At 41.5% G+C, this 12151-nt stretch overlaps 1 protein-coding gene across 1 annotated transcript in view; it reads left to right on the top strand.

Annotated features, from left to right (window-relative positions):
• utrn (utrophin) overlaps positions 1-12151 on the top strand; it is a 168588-nt gene that overhangs the window by 19284 nt on the left and 137153 nt on the right. Inside the window, exons 5-14 of the mRNA XM_022737918.1 lie at positions 1414-1506; positions 2365-2537; positions 3774-3889; positions 4612-4778; positions 7930-8160; positions 9529-9710; positions 10406-10556; positions 10901-11020; positions 11325-11426; positions 11873-11980. Coding sequence (XP_022593639.1) covers positions 1414-1506; positions 2365-2537; positions 3774-3889; positions 4612-4778; positions 7930-8160; positions 9529-9710; positions 10406-10556; positions 10901-11020; positions 11325-11426; positions 11873-11980 — 1443 coding nt within the window. The remainder of the gene's footprint in view (positions 1-1413; positions 1507-2364; positions 2538-3773; positions 3890-4611; positions 4779-7929; positions 8161-9528; positions 9711-10405; positions 10557-10900; positions 11021-11324; positions 11427-11872; positions 11981-12151) is intronic.

Raw genomic sequence — 12151 nt, 5'->3', positions numbered from 1 at the left:
TGACCTGGTGCCATTGAGGCTAAAGAGAATGCAGAGTTTTTATTTGTACAAGACAATACAGTCAGAGAGAGATTATGAACAGAAAAAATATCTGCTGTTGTGTTTTCTTGAAGTAAAATATTTTTTGGCCACAATACATTTGACATAACCAGTGATTTGTACATTTCCAGCCAAGGTGGAACTGGCTTGATTCAAAGTAGTAACACTTCCTCTATCTATGCCAGGACTACATGTTCTCCCCTGGCCTTTACTCTCAATATGCCAGTTTGTCTACATTGTGTTTTGTGTATTTTTCTTTGTCTGTCTGCCTCCCTCGCTCCTTCGCTCCCTCATCCCTCCTCCTCTCTGTGCACAATGGTTGCTCTTAATGCTTTGACCTTATCAGTGGGAGATAAGGGGCAGGGCATGCTCCTGGGAAGTAACAGAGGCTGGAGTTTGCATGCAACCCCTGCTGGTTTCTCTCCTGCAAGAGCCAAAAACTGTCAGCTGGCTGTGAGGGCCAAGGTTCCCATGAGCCTTTGTGCTGACTGGAGAAAATGAAATAAGGACTTAGTTTATTTTAGATAAGTAGAACTCATAAAAATACATGATGTTTCTAATTTAAGTATAGAAACCACATTTATCATTGAAATGTGCTTGACTTTGATGTCATGTTGTAACTGTGGAAAAACTTTCCACTGCACATTTAACATATAAAAGCTGTGTCTAAAGAGCAGTGGTGGCCACAGGATTGAACAATGTGATACTTACAATGTTGAAATGCAAAAAAATAAGCAATATTTTTGGCTTAAATTTGGCTTTGGTGCAAAAACCACTTGGGTGGCACTATCATGTATTCCCTTGGGCTGTCTCATGACCTGAGGTTAAATGTGTGCAAGGGAGTGCTGCTTTTTTGGGAAAATCTGAGTTTAGAAATGTGGACATAGATGCAGTAGTATTATGTGCTGTATATGTGAGCTTCTGTGTGTGAGAGAGACAGAGACACAAAAGGAAAAAGAGAAGTGGTGGTGTGGTGGGATGAAGCTAATTGGAAGTAGAGATACTGTAGGGTCAAAGGTCATCTCTGCGGTAGCCAGACAGGTCACTTCATAGTTTTACCAGACACTTGACCTCATGTTCCACTCTGTGCCTTGATCCTATTCAAAATATTTATATGTAATCACACCACACTTAGGCCTCAGCCCATGATTGTTGTCTGATGAGCCTGCAGACACACTTAATACGCACCACTGGAAGGGTGTAGTTAGAGTGGTCTAATCCAATGTGTGGTGAAAATGCATGGTTGAAAAGTAATCAGCTTTGACAGTGTGGTCACTCATTAGGTTTTGAAGAAAGATTATTTGTACCATTGCTTGTATTATTAATTACTTATTTTTAATAAGTGTCTTTCTCGCTGTCTGCCCCCTCTCTCAGGTTGATTTGGTAAACATAGGAGGGACAGATATTGTTGATGGGAACCACAAGCTGACTTTAGGCCTCATCTGGAGTATTATCCTTCACTGGCAGGTGAGCATACACACACACACACACACACACACACACACGTGCTGTTCCTTCTATTCACTCACACCTTGCACATACACACACAAAGACTCATTAATATTTGCTGAGTGAAACTCACTGATGTTCCAGAGGGATCAAAAACGCAGATGATGGAAAATCAGTTTTGGTGTGCACACATGCTTATCATCCACAGCTTTGTACGTTTAACCTGTTGAAATTTAAGCAGCCACTAAAATTTAAATAAAGATTTAGACACTGCCAGGTCTTTCAATATTAGTTTTTCATTACTCTTTCATTACTACTAGTTTACATTAATGTTACTCCTGTCACTGCATGCACAATGAATGAATTTATATATATATATATATATATATATATATGTATGTATGTGGGTGTGTGTGTGAGTTTTGTGCATGTTACAAATAGCAATCCTGCTAAATTTCCATGTAATCGTAGTGCACTGAAGTGGTGGAGATAACTTGTGATTTTCTTATATAATTTCTTATACATTTTGAATATCCGTGCCAATCACAGTGGTAAAGAAAGTAGCTAACCTTAATTAAAATGAGGAGAATACCTGAGTTTTAAGCAGTTTTGTTTGTAGATTTCTCAGCAGCCTGATGCTATGGAAAACATATGTCCCTTTGCTGTTGCATTTATCTGCGTCTATCGGCCTTATTGGCCTCTTGCTAATAAAAGGATCATTAGAATTATATTACTTTCCATATCAACAGGAACCATATGCATCCAGAATAATGTAACTCACATTTTTAGTAAAGCAATGGAATCAAAGTGTGAAGGTTTACTCTTGTTTATTCACCCATATTAATGTGTTTTTCCATGTGACACGTGTCCGTGCAGGTAAAAGACATCATGAAGGATATCATGTCCAACTTGCAGCAGACCAACAGTGAGAAGATCTTACTGAGTTGGGTACGCCAGTGCACCCGCTCATACCCAGAAGTCAATGTGTTGAACTTCACCACCAGCTGGGCTGATGGCCTGGCTCTCAATGGCATCCTTCACCACTTCAGGTGAGAAGGGAACTTAGACAAAGTGGTGGGAGCAAGAAATGTGATCATGGGAATGAACCTTTTTTACTGCTGTGATCTGTTGAAACAGACAAAAGGTTGAAGATTATCTTTCTATATTCATGTTTTTGTGTTTCAGCACATTGTTTTTGAACTGTGTTGTGTTGAAGCATACCAATTTTTCTGAGACTGCATTTTCCATACTTAAAAGTCAACTCTCATCTGCCATGTTGTGATTTTACTGCTGTGAGATGAAGCTTCTGCTTAAAGTTGACATTACATATTTGACATATGCCCTTTGACTCTGAATGTAAATCATACTGAGCACAAACCGAGACCTTCAAATGCTTTCAAAAAACGAGGCCTGGTATTTGTGTGTAAGAATCTTTCTGTGTGTGTGTGTTTGTGTGTGCGTTTCTGTGCATGTTAAAGTGTGTGTGACAGGGCGGGAGAGATTGTGAGGATACCCAGGGTGTGTAAGTGGCGGAAGGTCAGGTTGACAGGTCACCGCCTGCAGGGTCTGTGTACACTGCTTGACTTGGTCTGTTTACGCCTGTCATGTCACTGTTTGCACACGCTTGGTGTGTGTGTGTGTGTGTGTGTGTGTGTCTGTGTGTGTCTGTGTGTGTCTGTGTGTGTCTGTGTCTGTGTCTGTGTATGCTGTTGTGTGTGAAAGAAAGAGAGGGAGAGGAGTGTCAGGGGTGTTTTACCCCTTTCTGTAACCCCTTGTCCGTACTAGTGACATGCGCGCGCACACACACACACACACACACATACACACACACACACACACACACACACACACACACACACACACACAGAGGCCTGTGAGCTATGAGAAAGGCCAGTGTTGGTTTAGACCTGGGCCAGGGTTTAGGTGGATCACTGAACACACACATTCCACACCCAACTGGCCTCAACACAAGTCCCCTATGCGCTACTCAGGGGAGAGTCGCCTGTATGCAGGGCGTAAATATAGGTTTCAAATACAATCACATTTGTGGTATGTACAAAATGCACTTTTTTTATTGTGTGTATACAGCAGAAGCTGTGGTTCTGAAAAATTATATTGCAATGAACTCACTTGGTGGTTAACATATACACCTCAGTAGAAACATGTATGTCTTGATGGTTAATGAATGATCAGATATGAGCTTCATTTTGGAAAACTTCTGGAAACCTTAAGTGGTAATGTCTCCATGTTGCAGCTCTTATTTCTGATCTTCTCTGTGTTTTCAGGCCGAACGCCTTCAGCTGGGATCAGGTGGTCAGACTGAGCCCTGTGGAAAGACTGGACCATGCCTTCACTGTAGCCAAAGACCAGCTGGCTATTGAGAGGCTACTGGATGCTGAAGGTACTAGCACACTGAGTCACTATGAACACTTTCCTTTATTGTACATACAGGTATTTATTTGGGCAAGAATGACTGTTGGATGTTTAATAAAAATGACAATTGGTTATAAATGGAGATGCATCAACAGCTTTTTATAGTAGTGAAAAAAAAAATAGTTGGCAATGGAATGACTTTTTTTACTGTCCAAAATTCTCACATATTAAAACACAGTCTGTGTTCACGAAGCCTGCCTTCATGTCCTGCCAGCAGTTGGATAAACCCACCGTGGAGCAAATAACCTGGTGTTGTCTTTGGCTGAGGATTTGTAAGAAACTGTGTTGGCTCAGAATATTTTTCTAGTTCATGTAGCACCTGTGGTTGCTCAGTGTGCATGTACTTGAGCTGTCTAAATCAGACATTTCTTGTTATGTCATGACCGAGGGGCAGTCACACCTGACCTGTGTCAAAGCCGGGTTTAATCAGTACAACCTGCCTCAACCTGCCTCTTTCGTTCCCCATATTATCTCCTCCTTTCACCCTTAACTGCTGTCTCACTTCATCTGCCATGCTTCTTTTCTCTTTGCGTAATTTTCACCTCTTTATCCCCCACTCTCTTTTCCCCCTGCTCCTTATGCTTAATTTGTATCTGCAATCTTTCTGCCCTACATTCATCTCCCTCCCACCATCTTACCCCCTCTCTCTCTCTCTCCCTCTCTCTCTCTCTCTCTCTCTCTCTCTCTCAGACGTGGCGGTGCAGTTACCAGATAAGAAGTCCATCATCATGTACGTGACATCGCTGTTTGCGGTGCTGCCCAAAGATGTGAGCATGGAGGCTATTAGAGAGGTGGAGACCCTGCCGCGCAAATTCAAAGCGGAGCCTGAGGACTCAGGTCCAGGCCCCAGCACTCAGGTAAAATGTACACAACAGTATGTTACATGTGATATGATACAGAAGGTACAAGACTAGCTTTTAATTTTAGGGAAAAAAATGGGTTGGACATGTGGTTTTAGACCAAAGGGAGAGTCACCATACTATTCTCACAATCTGTAAAACTACTCACACAAAAGGCGCTCACTGGAGTCCATGGCTGCATCTGTTTTTCAAAGAATTCAAGGTGCTCTTTTATGTGCAAACTTGAAAAAAAAAAATCCACAGCTGGCAACCAGCAATGTAGACAGAGACACAGTGGGTCCAAACTTCAGGAATTTGTGATAGGAATTATAAAGCATGCTTCTTAACAAATAGTTGTTTTTCTTTTTATAAGTTTGGAACCAGATTCAATTCAGAACCAGTTGTCAAAAAAACAAACCTAGGTCACAGTTCAGTATATTTTTAGCACAGCGGGGAAAACATTAGGCTTTTTCTTTCTATTTATTCGAAAAAACTTTAATACTTGACATATATTTTTTTTCTTGATTATTTCAAGTAAAATATTTATCTGCAAAACAAGTCTAGCAAACATACAAGCATCCCAGCTCCTTTTAAAACAACTGAAAAACTGTGGTTGCAAAAAAAAAAAAAAAAAGGAACCCATAAATGCCTCGAGCTTTGCTGCTGTGTTGAGTTTCTGATAACATTCAGTTTGAAGGCCACAGACCCTGTTATGTGCAAGCATAGGGAGTATTGCAAAGTGTCTCATTGTGTGTTGCCAGATAGAATGAGTCACTCCCACTCTGAAAAAGCCATCTCCTTCATTCTCTCCAGCACTGCTCATGAAAAGCACAGCAGGCACAGGCAAATAGGGAGCAGAGCCATGACTCACCACTCTGACATTAGCCAACAGACCGAACTGCATGCTGCTGGAAACACAGAGCTGTAAAGGGATGGAGGGAAATGAGGGAATAAATTGGTGAGAATGGTGTGTGCAGAGAGTTGACAGGGAAGGTTGTTTGAGCATTAAAGATGTCTATGTGCTGGTGGGCGAGTGGCTTTAGTATGTCACTGATGTTCACGTACTGTGGACATTTTTGTGTAAAACTTTATATGGACTTCCCTGCTGTTTCACTAACTTGTGAATGTAATCTATGCACAATTTAGCTTTGTCGTATTCATATTCTTTACATACAATTCTCACTCCCAAGTGAGGAAAAAACAAATATACCTTGATCAGATTGATAAGAATTTAATGTGCGCACTTTAAGCCTTATGCATTAGATGCATTTTTGGCCTCTCCCAGCCTGCTCTACTCAATCCTGTCAGAACATACAGCCCTGGGGCAGCTCGTTTTAGAGGTTTTTAGTCAGAAGTCAGAAAATCCCAAAAACCACCTCTTAAGTTTTTATTGTCCATGGGCACATACTTCACACACCCTGGAACGAGTGCTGGAAAAGTCTTTTTAAATAGTGCTCTGATTGGTCCAACACAGGGTTTACTTTCCTGGCACGCTTCCTCTCCCCATAGGAAGAGATGCTTAATGCTGAAACTGAGTGGAGGAAAAATAAAGGCTCTTTGTTTCTGATGCCCGTGTTTGGTTTATCCCTTAAGTCTAAGGTTCATAATACTGGTTCATGATGTTGTATAGGTGTTTTAAATGATGCTTTTAGATGATGATTGCTTTCAATATTCATGACAAGTTCAGTTTGAGGTGCAATGAAATTCATTACCATCTCTCAGGTTGGAACATCACTGATGATAAGTGCACTGGCGTGTGCATTGTAATATATTACATGCTCCAGAATCTCAGCTGCAAAAGTGATAAATGCACGGATTGAGTTGAGCAAATCATCTGGTGATAATAAAATGTTCTGTTGAGCCAGACCACAGCTATTTTACAGCGATTCAAGTCAATAAATAGACCAAGGCTGCAGTTTTCTCTCTCGCCCGCGCTCTCTCCCATGCCTGTCTTTCTTTCCCTGTTGCTCCGTCTCTGCCAGACAACACTGGTCTAACATAAGGACTTACAGTATTTTTGTGGCTTATTCCAAAATATCCAAAAGGTCATTGAATATTTTCAGCAGGTGACCTTTTCGTGAGTTTGCTACACACACATTACTGCTTTGTAATGTCACCCTGGTAAACAAAGGTTCATTTGACTGGTTACTTGTACTGGTTCCTACACACCCATTAGCATTTCTGTCATCCTTCATTTGGCATGGCTGCCACTGCAGAGATTTTATCTCGTTCATTTCAGCTCCAGAAAGATTTGTTGAGCTCTTGAAACCGTTTTTCAAACATTTCCTTCACAAAATGGAAACCTTGAATAGTTCAGTGCTTGACAGAGGACATCACATATCCATGTGGTCTTTTGAGATTGTGTTGACTTTGGATTTAGAAAAGGTTGGTTAGGTTGTTTAGGGAAGTTGATGATGGTAACTGCACTAACAGGAAAACTGTCACTGCGCAGGAGGGTTGTCTTCACATGTAAACCTAGACTATTTTGTTACTTTGAATTCCAGAGTATGAAGTGTGAGGTTTAGGAGATTTCCTCCAGCTGTCTCACTTTAAATCTTGCGCTCTTTAAACACACTCTTCCCCCTCATGTTTAAAGCAATCGTTTCCTGTTCTCAAATTCAGTTTTTGACTCCTGTCCTTTGACCTAGTACAATCCATCTCTCTGACTGTACACCCAACTTTCCCCATGATACCAGTTTGTTTCAAACTCACTGCTATTCCTAGAATGAGGATTGACCTGCCCAGCGTGCCAGGGGCACCTCCCAGCATCCCATAATAGGCCAGCAGTTGTGTTTTTTTTTCTCAACTGAGCAGGGCAGGTCGCTCTGCATGCTCCAGAGCTGTGCAGGCCCCTCCTAGATGTCTGGTTCTATTTTAAAACTTGCCAGCTGATGTTCACAAATGAAATTCAGAGTAAAGGACAAATAGAGGTTTTGGGTAACACCATGTTTCATAGAAATTGTTGTCCTGAGAGCTTTATCTTTTCAGTTTAGCGATTTAATGTGGCCACATGGATGTGACATAATAAAGAGGCAAAAACTTGTTTTCTTTCCAATTTAAAGATAGTGGACTTGGCCCTGTATAATGACATTACAATAAAAGAATACATCTGTAAATGTCAGGCTTTGTAGAGTGCTTGTGCTTTCATCCCCTGCCTCATGTTTCTCAGACTGCACAGAAGGAAGAAACAGGCAGAAGCCCCCGTCCTGAGACCCCCAGCACCCTGACAGAGACAGAGGGGGAGATGGAGGGCAGCTTGATGGAGGTGGACCTGGATAGCTACCAGACCACGCTGGAGGAGGTACTGACCTGGCTGCTGTCGGCTGAGGATGCCCTACAGATTCAGGATGAGGTGTCGGACGATGTGGAAGAAGTAAAAGAGCAGTTTCACACACACGAGGTAGGAGGAGACCCAAGCATACACACACATCTATACAAAGGTTTACAAATGATCTCAAAGGTTAGTAGATGACTGTTAGTAGTAACTGTCTAAAATCTTAAAACCTAGATGCTTAATTAACTTTTCCCTAAATTGATGTAAACTATATATCAGCTTGGAATGAGGCATCATAATGAAAGACCAAGTATTTGAGACAATGACACACTTACTTGCACACCAGTTTTTTGTCTTAGAACTGTCACTCTCCATGACGGATGTATCCCAAAGATAGAGGCTTCCCACAGCCAACAGTACATGCTCCGTACATTATGGGCATGCCAGGAATCCTACTTAGAACGGTGGCGCATAGTACCCCCACCCTATGGTGCCCTGGCCCAGAACTGACTCGCTTGCTTGAGAAGGCGTAGTTTCTGGGTGTGCGTTTGTGCATGTGTGTAAAGGGGCTTTGGCTGGATTCCCTTGGCTGAAATGTGAATATTTGCGAAGTCTAATGTCTGGAATCCAGGTCAAAGCAGAAAGCTGGTAGTGAGATCGAGCGCAACAAGACCCAAAGCCTCTTTAACAGCCAGGCTTTTCAGGAGATCTAAAAAAAATCAATCCAGTTTGTTTCGGCCTGGTTGTTCACGTACTTACTCCAGCTTCTCCAGCAAAGCCTCATCAAAAACAATGTGCTCAGAGGTGCCGTCAAAAATGCTTACTCATCCAGAGAGCTCACAGAAAACAGACAATAACTCAGTTCATTGGCCTTCATGTCGCTGAGTACAAGAACCAGTAAAAAGCAGCTCTTCTTCAGAGCTCAGAAGTAACCAAACTCCTTCAAATTTACTCTTGTATTTCTTCTTGAAGCATTTTTCTCTCCTTTTCTGTTGTACAATTTGCCTCAGTTGGCGACTTGATAGAGTCTGCCCTTCAGTTAGTGCTCACAGGCTCGTACTCACTAACGCAAGGGTGCACACGTGTTGCCCAGTTTTTCTCCAAGGTGTTTTTAAGTGTTAAACTGGGTGAAATTAGAGGGTGGAGAGAGAAACATGTCCAGATGTTAGTATGTAGGTGCCCAGTGCCAGCACAGAGCCCCAGATTATATAAGCAATGGTTGACCAGGGAGTTAGACTGAATTTGGATTATGTCTGAGGGTATGCCGTTATACACTGTCTCGCTTAATTTAACTCACCTTGATTATCCCATCTTTTGGTTTGTTTCTAGCACACAGCCTATCAGGTAGACCAACACTTCAGATTGAAACTGTCAGAGATTTGATGTCAATTTATATATAACTATTATTATTATTATTATTATTATTATTATTATTATTATTATCATCATAATTATTATTTATATCACAACCATGTACTCCTACTCCCCCTTAAGGCCTTTATGATGGAGCTGACAGCGCACCAGAGCAGTGTGGGTAATGTGCTGCAAGCTGGTAACCAACTGATTGCCCAGGGAAACCTGACGGAGGAGGAAGAGGATGAGATTCGGGAGCAGATGAGCCTTCTCAATTCCCGCTGGGAGAGCCTCCGGGTGGCCAGCATGGATCGCCAGGCCCGGTAGATACACACACATATACACCTGCCTTGGTCCTGTAGTTGTATTGCAATTCCTTTGCTGTTGTTTATTTGCGAATGGAAAATGTTACCTGTTGATTTGTGTGATTTTTTTTATCTTGTGTAAGAAAACTAAAGCTTAGAAATAGAACACTTTTAAAGATTTTTTTTACAGTGTAGTGTGCAGGGACATCACATCATGAGCCACAAAATATCCAGTGGAGTAATTTCTCATTCAGTATCACTGTTTGACCCTACATATTTACGGGTTTTTCCTGTGAAGAATGTGCAAGGCTGCAAGCTGTGTGAAGGTGACACCTGATAAGCCTTGAGCTTCCCAAGGCCTAACAAATCTGATGTTCAATCTGTGTTATCAAGGTTTATGATGCTTCAGACTCACACACACACACAGACACACATGCATTCACACAGTCGTTTGTAAATTGTATTCATGATGTCCACTTGAGCATTTCTTGACCCTGATGTAAAAGTATATAGTGCTTGTGTGTGTCATGACTTACTGTCCGTGGAGTCTGTATACAGCATTGCCCCTCGCGCCAGTGTTTGTGCTACTGTCAGGCAGTGAGATAACCAGCTGAACAGTTAAAGTTTAGTCTACTGATAGCTTTCATTTCCTTTGAACCTTTACACACCCACTTCACTGTCTCCTTGTCCTTACGCTCTCCTTTTCTCTCCAGGCTCCACGAGGTCTTGATGGATCTTCAACAGCAGCAGTTACAACAGCTTTCTGATTGGCTGACACAGACTGAAGAGCGAATCAAAAAGATAGAGACAGAACCAGCAGCTAAAGACCTGGAGGTCTACAAAGAGCAGATAGAGCAGCACAAAGTAAATACAGCTTCCTATTGACATATTTTCTATCTTTCATGAATCTCAATGAAGAATGGGTAATTGATTAAACATGGACCAGGCAGACTATAGAAGAAATCCTGTCCTATATATGCTTGTTTCTCATGTTGATCCAGGTTGATGTGATACATACTGTATTTGTATGAATTGAAGTAATTGTCACAATTTTACTATCTTGCGATCATGTTGTCACATGTGATGCTGTAGTGTAATGAGTCGTGCAACGTCTCCATGGTTTCAACATAAAGAGTAAATATTTTTTGCCAGCTGTTAATGGGTAATATGTGACCTGTGCTGAATTCACTATTTGTGTTTCCGCTCAGGAGCTCCAGAACGACCTGGAGGCAGAGCAGGTGAAGGTCAATTCTCTAACACACATGGTGGTTGTGGTGGATGAGAACAGCGGTGAGAGTGCCACTGCTGCCCTGGAGGAGCAACTACAAGTAAGTTTTTGGTCTGATGGCCTTTGTGAATTTGCCTGGCTTCTATTCTTTGTCATTTCAAGGAGGAAAGTCGTCTTATAGTACATGCAGTAAATTCTGTGCCTTTTATTTCCCACTCTGAAATAATAACATTGTACATTTTTGCCAAAATACAGAAATTATATTATTGTGCTTAGCTTTTTGTTGTCTGTTGTCTTAGTTTTGTGCCTGTAGATAATTTCTCTATGTCTATGAACTTTGGTTTAAAAGGGACCTTTACCAGGCCTTTGCGGCTTGTATTAATTTTTGTCTTCATCTTGCTCAGTCGTTGGGTGAGCGCTGGGCAGCTGTGTGTCGGTGGACGGAGGAGAGGTGGCACAAGCTGCAGGAAGTCTTCATGGTATGGCAACAGCTTCTCTCAGACCAGGTAGGACTGTCTAACAAACACATACATGATAAATGTTTTTCTTCACTCCCTCTAATTAAATGACCAGTTGTAATGAACCAGTTCAACACTTGAAGACTGAGCTATACTGAAATGTACTAAAAAGGTCAAAAGTGTCATTTAAATCTTCAAAACTGCTTGACTGCTCTTTCTGTATCCCACTCCATGAAACAAAAACATCCTATCAGTGGATAGTGAATCTTTCAGTCTTTCAGATCCGCTGTTGATAGCTTAACAAAAACATTTAAATGGAATCCTAATGTTATTAGATCTGCGATCCCTACATAGCCCTGAACACACTGTTATTTGAGTTGGCAATGTGTCTTTTTCTGAATTAAGGACTGGACCGGATTGCTACAACAACACTTTGTTTAGTAATGTTTACTCAGTAATTGAACTTGATGCTGTTTTCCCCACCTCTTCTACAGAGTTTGTTCAGAGTGTGGTTGGCAGAAAAAGAAGAGGCTTTGAGTGAAGTACAGACCAGCAACTTTAAGGACCCAAGTGAAATGAATACTAATGTGCGCCGGTTAGCAGTAAGTAGAGTGCCAGCTCTTGGTAGTTGCTCTGCTGCAATTATAGCATTTGCTGGGTAATATGATGTGTTGTAAATGTTGGTGGCTAATCTAGTGAATGTCACTACAGCTTCTTTACTCAAAAGAAAACGGAACAATGGATGTTGAACTCTTCTTCGTAGACAGTTCAAT

This window comes from Seriola dumerili, unplaced genomic scaffold (genome assembly GCF_002260705.1).
Source record: "Seriola dumerili isolate Sdu_G_001 unplaced genomic scaffold, Sdu_1.0 BDQW01000025.1, whole genome shotgun sequence".
NCBI lineage: Eukaryota > Metazoa > Chordata > Actinopteri > Carangiformes > Carangidae > Seriola > Seriola dumerili.
The sequence above is the reverse complement of the archived record's forward strand: the minus strand, read 5'-3'. Positions and strand labels throughout refer to the sequence as shown.